The sequence below is a fragment of the Trachypithecus francoisi genome, unplaced genomic scaffold (assembly GCF_009764315.1).
Source record: "Trachypithecus francoisi isolate TF-2019V2 unplaced genomic scaffold, Tfra_2.0 Lachesis_group20, whole genome shotgun sequence".
In the NCBI taxonomy this organism is placed as follows: domain Eukaryota; kingdom Metazoa; phylum Chordata; class Mammalia; order Primates; family Cercopithecidae; genus Trachypithecus; species Trachypithecus francoisi.
In genome coordinates this window covers 43,161,751-43,176,890 of record NW_022681466.1, presented here as the reverse complement: position 1 = coordinate 43,176,890, position 15,140 = coordinate 43,161,751, and the positions used below count along the sequence as shown (strand labels likewise).

General features: G+C 43.8%; 1 protein-coding gene across 13 annotated transcripts in view; it reads right to left on the bottom strand.

Moving 5' to 3' along the window:
- STRADA (STE20 related adaptor alpha) overlaps positions 1 to 15,140 on the bottom strand; it is a 43,013-nt gene that overhangs the window by 13,573 nt on the left and 14,300 nt on the right. For 3 of the 13 annotated variants that reach the window (XM_033184024.1, XM_033184026.1, XM_033184027.1), the window contains exons 2-4: positions 12,974 to 13,053; positions 10,950 to 11,007; positions 6,388 to 6,416 (exon numbers count right to left, since the gene is read on the bottom strand). In XM_033184024.1, coding sequence (XP_033039915.1) covers positions 6,388 to 6,416; positions 10,950 to 11,007; positions 12,974 to 13,009 — 123 coding nt within the window. In that variant the 5' untranslated portion in view covers positions 13,010 to 13,053. Of the gene's footprint in view, positions 1 to 6,387; positions 6,417 to 10,949; positions 11,008 to 12,973; positions 13,056 to 15,140 lie in introns of all 13 variants that reach the window. The other 10 variants (XM_033184035.1, XM_033184036.1, XM_033184030.1 and 7 more) reach the window with 8 other exon arrangements.

Here is a 15,140-nt window from a genome sequence, read left to right as displayed (position 1 = left end):
AAAATAGAAAAGAGAAAATAGAGGAAACAGAGAATCCTAAGCAGAGCTTGATCAGTAGCTAAAGTTGCTTTGATACTGGTTTTTATACTTATCTGTGTTTTCTAATGCTCTCAAGATAAATTCTAGGACCATTAAACTTTATTTTATTTATTTATTTTTGAGACAGAGTCTCGCTCTGTCACCCAGGCTGGAGTGCAATGGCATGATCTCAGCTCACTATAGCATCTGCCTTTTGGGTTCAAGCGATTCTCCTGCCTCTGCCTTCTAAGTAGCTGGGACTACAGGCGCGAGCCACCATGCCTGGCTAGGTTTTTCTTTTTTTTTAGACAGAGTCTCGCTCTGCTGCCCAGGCTGGAGTGCAGTAGTGTGATCTAGGCTCACTGCAACCTCTGGCTCCTAGGTTCAAGGGATTCTCCTGCCTCAGCCTCCCGAGTAGCTGGGATTACAGGCGCCTGCCACCACCCCTAATTTCTGTATTTTTAGTAGAGACAGGGTTTTACCATGTTGGCCAGACTGGTCTCGAACTCCTGACCTCAAGTGATCTGCCCGCCTCTGCCTCCCAAAGTGCTGGGATTACAGGCGTGAGCCACCGTGCCCAGCTAATTTTTGTATTTTTAGTAGAGACAGGGTTTCACCGTGTTGGCCAGACTGGTCTTGAACTCCTGACCTCAAGTGATCCTCCCACCTTGGCCTCTCGAAGTGCTGGGATTATGGGCATGAGCCATCATGCCTGGCCTAGGATCACTAAATTTTTAAAAATTAGTATTATTATTTGAGATAGGCTCTCACTATGTCACCCAGGCTGGAGTGCAGTGGCAAGATCATGGCTCACTGCAACCTCAATCTCCCAGGCTCAAACAATCCTCTCAAGTAGCTAAGACTACAGGCATGTGCCACCATGGCTAGCTAATTTTTGTATATTTTTGTAGAGATGAGGTCTCCCTATGTTGCCGAGGTTGGTCTCAAAATCCTGGGCTCAAGCGATCCTCTTGCCTCACCCTCCCAGAGTGCTGGGATTATAGGGTTGAGCCACTGTACCCTGCTGACTCTAGCTTCTTGGAACGATCTCATCTTCAGAATCATCTTAAGATCTTAAGATACTGGTTACCACATGCCAGGTACCTCACAAAGGTGAGAGAGATACACAACCAGGAGGCAAAAATGGAGCAGCAATTTGAGCAAAAAGCCTCAAGCAAGAGTTCTGAAATGACAACTCTCCATTGGTTTAGAATTCACAATGCTCATCTAGTCTTGAAGTGTCTCATTTTCTCAACCTTATATACCCCTAACTCCTGCACATATTCTTGCTCTGCAGATTCTGTTTTCTGAAGTATTAATCTATTCCTCAATAAAATCAATGTTATCAGTTAATAGAAAGCTCAGTGGGTTGCTTTCAGACCCAAACTCCCCACCCCAGCCTATGAGTATCCAAATGACTTGGCCCTGTGATCTCATTCCACACCACGCTCACCTGACTCAAACAATATCCCCACATAAACAAGCGTGCTCCAGTCTCAGGAAACCTGCTCTAACTGTCCCTTTGGAACCCTCCTAGCCCCCTCCTTCCCCTGACCCTGCTATTTTTCTCGTGGCTACCTCCTCAACATTACTGAGGTGTCAACTTCAATGTCCTCTTTTCAGAGAGACTGCCTAGCCAAAGTAAACCAGGCTCCTGGTCACCTTATCAGACAGCCTTGCTTTCCTTTCTTCACAGAGTTTATCATTCCAGCTTATTTCTCTAAAATCTTCCATTAAAGTCTCTTCCATTAAAATGCAAGCACCAGAAGGGCAGGGACCTCATCTGTCATATTCACTGATGTATTCCCCCAATGCCTGGAACACTGCTGGCAAATACTTAAGAAATGAAAATGATTTAAGCAAAGTTTGAACTGAGGCTTTCTGCCCATGATCTTTTCATTCCCATTGGCTAAAGAAGAGAGTAGGTCAATGCAGCCAGTTCCTTTGGAAACAGGTTCAGCATGATGATCTGTGCTGGAAATGCCAGCCTCATACAACAGAGTCATTAGATTCCTGTGTTGCTCAGGGCACTCTATAGATCAGAATCTGATTCCTGCGTGTGAGAAAGTACTGCATTTTTCAGTAGGTAACAATATGGCCTCAATGAGAGGCAACTACTTTGTATCTGAAGGTCTTCCCACCTCTGCTCTCCAAGCAAACTCCTTAAAATTTCTCTCACTTGAAAAAGAGACTATGAACGACAGCTGAGTCCTGAGATTCAAATATTCATTTTATGTACTTTAAATAACTCTCTTTGAAAAAACCACAGATAGATACTACTTTTTTTTTTTTTTTTTTGAGATAGAGTCTTGCTCCATCACCCAGGCTAGAGTGCAATGGTGCAATCTTGGCTCACTGCAACCTCCACCTCCTGGGTTCAAGCGATTCTCCTGCCACAGTCTCCTGAGTAGCTGGGATTACAGGTGCATGATACCACGCCTGGCTAATTTTTTGTATTTTTAGTAAAGACGGGGTTTCACTGTGTTGGCCAGGCTGGTCTCAAACTCCTGACCTCAGGTGATCCGACCTCCTCAGCCTCCCAAAGTGCTGGGATTACAGGTGTGAGTCACCGTGCCCAGCAGATAGATACTTTATTACCTATGTCCCTTTTCCTTGTCAGGCCTGCATATAAGCTTATAACACATATTGTCTACTAGGCTACACACTAAGACACATTCTTGCTAAGCCTAGGTAGGGAATGATTCATTAAACTATCAATGTGCTTAACTAGTAACTTGACAAATATTTATTTCTACTCTCTAGTAGTACAGAAAACTACTAAAACTAACCCAAAAGTATTAGTTTTAGAAAATAAAATTCTTTTTTTTTTTTTTTTTTTGAGACAGAGTCTCGCTGTGTCGCCCAGGCTGGAGTGCAGTGGCGCGATCTCGGCTCACTGCAAGCTCCGCCTCCCGGGTTCATGCCATTCTCCCGCCTCAGCCTCCGAGTAGCTGGGACTACAGGCGCCCACCACCGCGCCCGCCTAGTTTTTTGTATTTTTAGTAGAGACGGGGTTTCACCGTGTTAGCCAGGAGGGTCTCGATCTCCTGACCTCGTGATCCGCCCGCCTCGGCCTCCCAAAGTGCTGGGATTACAGGCTTGAGCCACCGCGCCCGGCCTCTTTTTTTTTTTTTTTTTTTTGAGACAGGGTCTCACTCTGTCACCCAGGCTGGAGTAGAGTGGCATGATCATAGCTCACTACAGCCTCGAACTCCAGGGTTCAAGCGGATCCTCCCACCTCAGCCTCCCAGGTATATGTCACCATGCCAGGCTAATTTTTTTTTTTTTTTCAATTAGGGACAGAGTCTCACTCTGTCTCCCAGGCTGGAGTGCAACGGCACTATCCTAGCTCACTGCAGCCTTGAACTCCTGGGCTTAAGGGATTTTCCTGCCTCATCCTCCTGGGTAGGTAGGACTACCAGTGTGCGCCACCATGCCTGGCTAGTTTTTTGTTTTTAGAGATGGGGTCTGTGTTGCCCAGGCTGGCCTCAAATTCCTGACCTCAAATCATCCTCCTGACTTAGCCTTCCAAAGTGCTGGGTTTACAAGGTGTGAGCCACCACACCTGGCCTTTAGAAAATAAAGTTCTGGGGGCCCGGCGTGGGCTCACACCTGTAATCCCAGCACTCTGGGAGGCCAAGGCAGGCAGATCAGGAAATTGAGCCCATCCTGGCCAACACGGTGAAACCTCGTCTCTACTAAAAATACAAAAAATTAGTCGGGTATGGCAGCAGGTGCCTGTAGTCCCAGCTACTCGGGAGGCTGAGGCAGGAGAATGGCATGAACCTGGGAGGCGGAGCTTGCAGTGAGCTGAGATCGTGCCACTGCACTCCAGCCTGGGTGAAAGAGCGAGACTCTGTTTCAAAAAAATAATTTAAAAAAAAGAAAGAAAGGAAGTTCTTGGCCAGGCACGGTGGCTCACGCCTGTAATTCCAGCACTTTGGGAGGCCGAGGCGGGCAGATCATCTGAGGTCAGGAGTTTGAGACCAGCCTGGCCAACATGGTGAAACCCCGTCTCTACTGAATACAAAAAACTAGCTGGGTGTGGTGGCACATGTCTATAATCCCAGCTATTTGGGAGGCTGAGGCAGGAGAATCACTTGAACCTGGGAGGCAGACATTGCAGTGAGCTGAGATTGCACCATTGCACTCCAGCCTGGGCAACGAAAGTGAAGTTTCATCTCAAAAAAAAAACAAAAAAAAAAACAGAAGTTCTTGAAAGTTCTTGACTGGGCACGGTGGTTCACGACTGTAATCCCAGCACTTTGGGAGGCTGAGTCAGGTGGATCACTTGAAGTCAGGAGTTTGAGACCAGCCAACATAGTGAAACCCCGATTCTCTACTAAAAATATAAAATTTAGCTGGGTGTGATGGCACACGCCTGTAATTCCAGCTACTCGGGAGGTTGAGGCAGAACTGCTTGAACCCAGGAGGCAGAGGTTGCAGTGAACTGAGGTTGCACCACTGCACTCCAGCCTAGGCAACAGAGTGAGACTTGGTCTCAAAAAAAAAGAAAAGAAAAGAAAAGAAAGTTCTTTGTGTAACTGGCAATATGAGCTCACAGGCAATCTGGAATTGCATAAAAGGAACTAGTCCAGCGATAGCAACTGCTTGTCCCCGGCTCACTAGGAATGATTCTAAAATGGAGGCCTTCTTCTTTGTGGATATTGTATAGGTCCGAACTCAAAGAGAGACCAAACTTCATTTAGGAAAACAAACAAACAAACAAGGAAACAGGCTAAGAGGTCTAGATCATCTGACATTGCCACAAGAAAGGAAGGTTAGTTCATCACACTGTTTCAGTTTTAGAACAGGTCTAAACTCAGATAAAAAGAATGAAATATTTAGCCCATTCTCTTTAAATGCAGCATGACATAGTTTAATTAGTGCAATGTAATAATCTCAAATTGCTCATAGAAAGTAACTAATTCTATCAAAGTGTTTTCTTAGTTTCCCCCACCATGAAATGCATTTTATTCATTTTGAAGCATTTGAAAAATATATAAGCAGCTGATATCCAGAAATGACCACAAAATAACCGTGTTAAAGAGGTTAAAACAAAATACAGTAAAGCATACAAAGACAATATTCACAAAATGCTACCAAATAAACACATTCAACTTCCCACAGGTTTCACACAGGATAACTTTTGATATAATGTCAGCAGCTGTAAAAATATAAAAATTATATGTAATTGGCATTGTATTCTAGAAAAAAGGCTAACTGAGCCTATAGGGAACGTTTTTGGTCTCCAGATTGGAAAGCATTTGGATCTGATAGAGAGGTGCTCCTGATTAGAGGATGACGTAAGCGTAGCCAAAGCTTTACTCAGAAATTCCGAGTCAACATCACTGTCCTTCACTCAACCTTGGGGCTGCTGCAGAAGCTGCAAATGTCTGCAATCTGAACAGAGTCAGAAGTCTAGGTAGGAAAAGTTCTCATCCTCTCTCTTTATAAGATGCTGATTCATATATTCAAAAATAGCTTGGTACATTGTGCACATCTGGTGCTATTTATTTAAGTAAAATAAACTAGAAGAGAAGGAAACAGGGTAAGAATCTTGCAGCTTTCACCAATGAAAAAAGTAAATGTTCTGTTTTATACTTTTTAATTTTGCTTTTGTTTTTAAGGTAAGAGATTTGAGGTCTAGACAGAGATCTGTATTATGTCTGTGGACTAAAATCTATTATTAATAGACTAAGGACAGAAAATTTAATACCACTAGTCACTAAACAATAACCGTATTTCAGATCATTGAAACTTACTTTTTTGGGGGAAGGGGTGGTGGTCGATTGGCAGGGCTGGGGAGGGGCAGAGACCTTAATCCCCAGAAGAGACAAAAAGTACCTGAGACTTTTTTCTTTTTTTTTTTTTTTTTTTTGAGACGGAGTCTTGCTCTGCCGCCCAGGCTGGAGTGCAGTGGCCGGCTCTCAGCTCACTGCAAGCTCCGCCTCCCGGGTTCACGCCATTCTCCTGTCTCAGCCTCCCGAGTAGCTGGGACTACAGGCGCCCGCCACCTCGCCCGGCTAGTTTTTTGTATTTTTTAGTAGAGACGGGGTTTCACCATATTAGCCAGGATGGTCTCGATCTCCTGACCTCGTGATCCGCCCGTCTCGGCCTCCCAAAGTGCTGGGATTACAGGCTTGAGCCACCGCGCCCGGCCGAGACTTTTTTCAGTTTTCAAATTACACATCCAAATCTTTCCAGGGTGAAACCTGAATCTCCACAAGTGCAAAAATCACACTACAAATAAAGCTCAGTGACAGATAAGCAGAAACATAAAATGATAAGCCAATAGAACACACAAACTTCCACAAGAAATCATCTCCATGCAACAGCCATAGTGCTAGGGCCTAGGAAGTCACTTACTTTTCTCCGAGTGTCACCCGGAGGCTGCTCTGGGGTAGAGAAATTGATTGTTGGCATTTTGTGTTTTAGCAGAAGACACACCCACATTCAGAACAGCAATTATTGTACTTAGGACTACATTTATTAATAGAAACCACTTAAGAGGCATTACAGCAAAAAGTGCCTGTGGGGCTACATATAAACACACACACATAGATCCACAGTAAAAATGCTGCAGAGAGATGGGGCTTTAAACATGGATCTATGGTTCTTCAAAAGGTGGCAAGTCTACTATTCTATGGGTATTCTTTACTGGATAGAACTTAACTGCTACAATTCTGGTCATACATTTACTTGGCATCAACACACAATGTTATTATGAAAAGGCCAATTCCTTATACTTTGTGAATAAACAATTCATTATATAGTTACAGAGATGGTTGGCCATTTCCCAGTGAGTGTGGGAACTAGAAAACATGTTTTTTCAAAAAGGGGCAAAAAATTTTAATATAGCAACACGTGTATGAAGGACCATTACCCAACCTGATTCTCTAAAGTCAGATAGATTTGATTCTAAATGTAAATAAAGCAAAGGCATTTTGGCGTTCTGCTAGTCCTAGTGAAAATGAACAAAACAAAGGACAACTGAAATAACTTTCTGTTTTTTTTTTTTTTTGAGACAGAGTCTTGCTCTGTCACCCAGGCTGGAGTGCAGTGGCCGGATCTCAGCTCACTGCAAGCTGCGCCTCCCGGGTTTACGCCATTCTCCTGCCTCAGCCTCCCGAGTAGCTGGGACTACAGGCACCCGCCACCACGCCCGGCTAGTTTTTTGTCTTTTTTTTTTTTTTTGAGGCGGAGTCTCGCTCTGTCGCCTGGACTGGAGTGCAGTGGCCAGATCTCGGCTCACTGCAAGCTCCGCCTCCCGGGTTTACGCCATTCTCCTGCCTCAGCCTCCCGAGTAGCTGGGACTACAGGCACCCGCCACCTCGCCCGGCTAGTTTTTGTATTTTTAGTAGAGACGGGGTTTCACCGTGTTAGCCAGGATGGTCTCGATCTCCTGACCTCGTGATCTGCCCGTCTCGGCCTCCCAAAGTGCTGGGATTACAGGCTTGAGCCACCGCGCCCGGCCTTGTCTTTTTTAGTAGAGACGGGGTTTCACCAGGTTAGCCAGGATGGTCTCGATCTCCTGACCTCGTGATCCGCCTGACTCGGCCTCCCAAAGTGCTGGGATTACAGGCTTGAGCCACCGCGCCAGGCAACTTTCTGTTCTTAAGTCAAATTCTGTATGTGCTTTTGACCTTCTCTATTCTGTAAAAGTGATCAAAATCACCAAATTGAAGATTTTTAACTGTAAAATATTGGGGTGATTATACATTTCTAATCATCTTAAATTTCTAAATACCTTAAACTATACAAAATCAGAAAAATCTAGTTACCAAGGAAAATGCTTTCTTCTTTTTTTTTTTTTTGGAGGCAGAGTCTTGCTTTATCCCTAGGCTGGAGTGCAGCGGCGTGATCTCGGTTCACTGCAACCTCTGCCTCCTGGGTTCAAGCGATTCTACTGCCTCAGCCTCCTGAGTAGCTGGGATTACAGGTGCCTGCCACCACGCCCGGCTAATTTTTATATTTTTAGTAGAGACGGGGTTTTGCCATGTTGGCCAGGCTGGTCTCCAACTCCTGACCTCAGGTGATCTGCCCACCTCGGCCTTCCAAAGTGCTGGGATTACAGGTGTGAGCCACCGCGCCTGGCCTACATTTTTTTGTTTTTGTTTTTTTTGAGACAGAGTCTCCCTCTGTTGCTCAGGCAGGAGTGCAGTGGTGTGATCTTGGCAATTCTCCTGCCTCAGCCTCCTGAGTAGCTGGGATTACAGGCGTGCGCCACCATGCTGATTAATTTTTTTTGTAATTTTAGTAGAGATGGGGTTTTCACCATATTGGCCAGGCTGGTCTTGAACTCCTTGACTTGTGAGCTGACTGCCTCGGCCTCCCAAAGTGCTGCGATAACAGGAGTGAGCCACTGCGCCTAGCATCACTGTTTACTTTTAAACCATTTTATTCCCATTAATGATGGGAAGAAAATGAGAATAGGAACAGAATGTGGTATTTTTATTCCACTAGCCTTTCCTTCACTGTGCATCTAATTCTTTCCAGCTAAAATATATAGAACTCATCATTTTTCTAAACTCCTATTTGTCTAAAACATAACACTTTGACAAAGTTCACAAAAATTCTAGTCCAGACATTCTTTGAGATGTGTTAGGGAAAATAAATTAATAGGTACCACCTAGTAACTAACAAGTTTGAGTTTTCTTTTTTTTTTTGACATGGAGTCTCGCTCTGTCGCCCAGGCTGGAGTGCAGTGGCCGGATCTCAGCTCACTGCAAGCTCTGCCTCCTGGGTTTACGTCATTCTCCTGCCTCAGCCTCCTGAGTAGCTGGGCCTACAGGCGCCCGCCACCTCGCCCGGCTAGTTTTTTTTTTGTATTTTTTTAGTAGAGACGGGGTTTTACCATGTTAGCCAGGATGGTCTCGATCTCCTGACCTCGTGATCCGCCCGTCTCGGCCTCCCAAAATGTTGGGATTACAGGCTTGAGCCACCGCGCCTGGCCAAGTTTGAGTTTTCAATTACTTAAACCTATCCCTGACCTCATGATCCGCCCGCCTTAGCCTCCCAAAGTGAAACCCCATCTCTACTAAAAATACAAAAAAAATTAAGCCAGGTATGGTGGTATGCTCCTGTAATCCCAGCTACTCAGGAGGGCTGAGACAGGAGAATCTCTTGAACCCGGGAGGTGGAAACTGCAGTGAGCCAAGATCGTGCCACTGCACTCCAACTTGGGCGACAGAGCAAGACTCCATCTCAAAACAAAACAAAAAAAACAAAAAAAAAAAACCAAAAAAACTAAAAAATCCTATCTGGGGGTATTTTGGATCAGCTAACCAATGTACTCAATCTGATAATCTGCTTTTTAAATTTACTTCTTATTTTATTTATTTATTTTTTGAGACGGAGTCTCAAAAACTCAGCCTTGTTCTTTCGCCCAGGCTGGAGTGCAGTGGTGTGATCTCGGCTCACTGCAACCTCCACCTCCCGATTTCAGGCCATTCTCCTGCCTCAGTCTCCCTAGTAGCTGGGACCACAGGTGTGCGCCACCATGCCCGGCTAATTTTTGTATTCTTTTTTTTTTTTTTTTCCTTGAGACAGAGTCTAGCTCTGTCACCCAGGCTGGAGTGCAGTGGCCGATCTCAGCTCACTGCAAGCTCCGCCTCCCGGGTTCACGCCATTCTCCTGCCTCAGCCTCCCGAGTAGCTGGGACTACAGGCGCCCACCACCTCGCCCGGCTAGGTTTTTGTATTTTTTAGTAGAGACAGGGTTTCACCGGGTTAGCCAGGATGGTCTCGATCTCCTGACCTCATGATCCGCCCGTCTCGGCCTCCCAAAGTGCTGGGATTACAGGCTTGAGCCACCGCGCCCGGCCAATTTTTGTATTTTTAGTAGAGATGGGATTTCACCACGTTGGCCAGCCTGGTCTCGAACTCCTGACCTCAGGTGATTTGCCTGCCTTGGCCTCCCAAAGTGCTGGGATTACAGGCGTGAATCACCATGCCCGGCCGATAATCTGATTTTTTTTTTTTTTTTTTGAGACGGAATGTTGCTCTGTCACCCAGGCTGGAGTGCAGTGGTGCCATCTCGGTTCACGGCAACCTCCACATCCTGGGTTCAAGTGATTCTCCTGCCTCAGCTTCCCAAGTAGCTGGGACTACAGTGTGCACCACCACGACCAGCTAATTTTTGTATTTTCAGTAGAGACGGAATTTCACCACATTGGCCTGGCTGGTCCCGAATTCCTGACCTTAAGTGATCTGCCTGCCTCGGCCTCCCAAAGTGCTGGGATTACAGGCGTGAGCCACCGTGCCCGGCCGATAATCTGTTTCTTAAACTATAAGATCCTAAAACAGTATCTTGGTATTCAGACACAAAGAATGGTGCTCTACTATTATTTTTTTTGCCCTAAATTAAGGTGACAGTTCCCTAAAAGGCTCACTTTGAAAATGGCCAAAGGGTAATGCCTAGGCCTGTCAAAGTTTACTTCTGAAATCAACATTCAGGTTTTACAATAGGAAGTTCATATTTTTGCTCTGAAAGACTTTTCCTTCATTCTGTTCTCTTAAGTCTCATAATTTCTACCATGAAAAAATGAGTCAACTAGATTGATTGATAAAACCAGAACTTCCATATCACTGCTTCCTTTGTCTTGACAATTATTTTTTAAATCTTCAAGGCTAGAGACTTTTAAATAGTTTTCTTTCTTTAAAAGTATGTATTTCACGTTGACAAAAGAAAACATATATGCTTTTAAGTAAATACTGGCTTTCTAACAATCAAGAGAGGCCAAGGAAAATTGCCAGGTTAGTCTTCAAATTTTTGGGAAACCATAAATTCATAAAGGAACCAAAGAAATCCAATAACTGCAGGTTACACTTGCCCTTAGAATTGCTAATTGCTATAGATTGATTTGGTCAACAAAAAAGTAGTGATTTTTTATATCCTGAAGTGATGGCTAAATGCCATACTGTACTTACCTCCAAATAGTTCCAAATCTCTTAAGCCCTCAACAATGAACTTTTCCGAGACCCACCGCTAAAGAGGAAAACCCCAAAGAGAATTAGTATTTCTTCCAAGCCACAACAAATTAGCTATCAGCCTTTAGACAGACAGACAAAATCACAACTATGAAAACAGAATCATGCAGTACAGTTAGGAATCATTTCTTTTTGTTTTTTTTTTTTTTTGAGATGGAGTCTTGCTCAGTCACCCAGGCTGGAGTGCAGTGGTGTGATCTCGGCTCACTGCAAGCTCCGCCTCCTGGGTTCATGCCATTCTCCTGCCTCAGCCTCCCAAGTAGCTGGGACTACAGGCACCCGCCACCACGCCTGGCTAATTTTTTGTGTGTGTTTTTAGTAGAGACGGGGTTTCACCATGTTAGCCAGGGTGGTCTTGATCTCCTGACCTCATGATCCGCCGCCTTGGCCTCCCAAAGTGCTGGGATTACAGGCGTGAGCCACCGCGCCCGGCCAGGAATCATTTCTATGGAAAAGTTGTTAATAGAATCTTGAACTAAAAACAAGATTCCTTTCTCTACTCCTCTTTGCCTATTTGATGAATAATTCTTAAATCTGACAGATGAGAAATAGATAATACTGGCTCTAATAATGAAGACTTTTTTTGCCTTCCCTATATTGGTTCCATCTTACTCATTCTACGTTACAGATGCCTTGGATCACTGATGTCAATTTGAAAACTATCACTGGAATTCATAACACAGAAAACAGAGATGAAACAGTAGTTATCCACAAAACCCTGTTAGTTTGTAAAATGACACACAACAAGTTGCATATTCTTTATCCACTAGGGGTTCTAAAGACATGGCTGCTTAAATTTTCTGCCAAGTTCACAAGGGCCAAACTAGTAAGACCAAACTAGCAGGATCAATCTATGGCTCACTTTACTAGCCTATTTCAAATGAGTATTAGATTTCTGTCATTTTGATCAGTGGTTTTGTTTCACCTGAATTAGGCTACATTGAAACAGAAAAGGAGCTCGTATTTAAAAGCAATGGAATCAAGATTGTATTTCCCTTAAGGATTGGTGTTACACTTTGGCTTGGGGGCATTCTTTCCACTGGGTAGAGTTCAGGCTATGGAGACATTCCTTTTTTCCTCTTAGTTAACAGTGAAGTTTACTCTTTCTAATATAAATTGTTCTTATATGCATAAACATTAGAAAAAAGATTAAGTATTAAGTAACATTCAGAAATAAGTTACATGATACAGACTGTGAATTGGAACTATAGCATCATTCTCTGTCCTTCCCTATAACTATTTTTCTAAATCAAAAAAGAAATAACATCCTAAATTTAAAACTTCATATAAAATTATATGCACTGCATCAAAAAACATAAATTATGCTTTAATATGTAAAGAAAGAGGTGTACTCATAATGTCTCATAGCACTTATACACTGTTACAAAATTCTAAAATAATTACTATTGCATTTAGAAATTAGGTACTTGATAATAAACAAAATAAGACACTCATGAAATAATGGGAATTTGTAAAGAAGCTAAATCTAGTATTGTTTTTGAGGTCATTTTTTCTGACGAAGTTTTGAAGTATTATAAAATGTTTCATGTTCAAAAAGTCTGCAATTAAAACTAATGATATTACTTAGAAAAAAGTGTCCTGGTAATTACAACTTGATTTTGAAAACTCACAAACTCAAGAGGGTGGGGGGTGGGTCATAAGCAGATACACATCTACACTGAGAAGTATCATTGACTCATTTAATGTTGTATGACTGATATTCATGAAATAAGCCACTTTCTTCTTATTTCTTCTCTATCAGACAAGCTGGTGGTAAATTTTGTGTCTCTGGTCAGCCTCTGTCTGCAAACTCTTCTCAGGAGTGGAGGCTGCACTACCTGCCTTACTTCCTACATTCCTCACTTCTGTATCATTCCGACCCTAACCACCTACAACATCTGCCAAAACACATTGCTTTGCAGAAAACAAAAATAGTAAAGCCAGAAGAATAGAAAAACACTCACCCTGATTCGCTCTGGTTTACTTACAAGAAACGACATGAGTTCCTACTGTGTAGACCTACTTCAGTTTCAAAAACTTAAACCTAAAAGGAAAACAGAAACAGGTTGAGTTAGCAAAAATCTCCTTATATAGAAATACCTTCTGATTAACAAAAACTTATTACAGGTCTACCATTCAAAGCTCTGGACTTCATCTATAAATTGCTAGGTTTGTTTAGAGAAACTTTAAGTGATGATAAATCTGAGTATACTTTGGCCAAGTACATTATAAAATTCTGTAATTTCTGGCCGGGCGCAGTGGTTCATGTCGGTAATCCCAGCACTTTGGGAGGCTGAGGCGGGCGGATCACCTGAGGTCAGGAGTTCAAGACCAGCCTGGCCAACATGGTGAAACCCCGACTCTATTAAAAAACAAAAAAAGCCAGGCAGGGTGGCATGTGGCTGTAATCCCAGCTACTTAAGAATCATTTGAGGCCGGGCGCGGTGGCTCAAGCCTGTAATCCCAGCACTTTGGGAGGCCGAGATGGGCGGATCACGAGGTCAGGAGATTGAGACCATCCTGGCTAACATGGTGAAACCCCGTCTCTACTAAAAAATACAAAAAAAAAAAACTAGCCGGCCGAGGTGGCGGGCGCTTGTAGTCCCAGCTACTTGGGAGGCTGAGGCAGGAGAATGGCGTAAACCCGGGAGGCGGAGCTTGCAGTGAGCTGAGATCCGGCCACTGCACTCCAGCCTGGGCGACAGAGCGAGACTCTGTCTCAAAAAAAAAAAAAAAAAAAAAAAAGAATCATTTGAACCCGGGAGGTGGAGATTGCAGTGAGCAGACATCACGCCATTGCATTCCAGCCTGGGTGACAGAGCAAGACTGTCTCAAAAAAAATTAAAAAAATAATTTCTGTAGAAAGAGAAATGTGTTATGTGGTTTTAAATTAATTCCTAAATTTCTCTTGACTCAATCCCCCACTAACCTTTTCCCAGAAACAATTACCTTCAGTTATTTTCCATGGTTATCCTGCTTTTTATTTATTTACTTTTTGTAGAGACAGGGTCTCTCTATGTGGCCCAGACTGGTCTGGAACTCCTGGACTCAAGTGATCCTCCCATCTTGGCCTCCCGAAGTGTGGGGGTTACCAGGTGAGCCACCATGCACAGTGTTATCCTGCTTTTTAATAACTATTCTTAATGTTTATATGGGTATGACTTAATTTTAGACTTTTAAAATTTTCTTTACAGCTCCTTGCTGAGCAGGGCTAACTCATAGGCAGTGTACCCAGAGTCAGCCAGTTTTAACTTCCTACCATGGTAGATGAAGACAAAGCTTCTTATATGATTATCTTCCACTGTATCTCCTGCTCTCATTCCACCAACATAGCTCTGGCATAATTTTGCTTAAATCAATAGTCCACATTTATATTACTATGACTATGCAAATATGGTTCAAAGCTGAGGCAAATAGAAATACCTGTCTCGGCCGGGCCTGGTGGCTCAAGCCTGTAATCCCAGCACTTTGCGAGGCCAAGGTGGGTGGATCACTTGAGGTCAGGAATGCAAGACTTTAGCCTGACCAACATGGTAAAACCCCATCTCTACTAAAAATACACAAAAAATTAGCCAGGCGTGGTGGCGGGCGCCTGTTCCCAGCTACTCAGGAGGCTGAGAAAGGAGAATTGCTTGAACCCGGGAGGCGGAGGTTGCAGTAAACCAAGGTCGCGCCACTGCACTCCAGCCTGGGTGACAGAGCTAGACTCCGTCTCAAAACAAACAAACAACAAAAACAAAAACCAACCATGTCTCTTTTCCTGTTTTTTTTTTTTCCTTTTTTTTTTTTGAGATGGAGTTTTGCTCTTGTTGCCCTGGCTGGAGTGCAGCTGCACGACCTTGACTCACGGCAACTTCTGCCTCCTAGGTTCAAGTGATTCTCCTGCCCCAGCCTCCTGAGTAGCTGGGATAACAGGTGCCTGCCACCATGACTGGCTAATTTTTGTATTTAGTAGAGATGGGGTTTCACCATGTTGGCCAGGCTAGTCTTGAACTCGTGACCTCAGGTGATCCACCCACCTCGGCCTCCGAAAGTGCTGGGATTATAGGCATGAGACACTGTTCCCAGACAATGTCTCTCTTTCCTCATACACCTATTTTTTCCTAGAGTTAATAACCACCTCATTTGTTC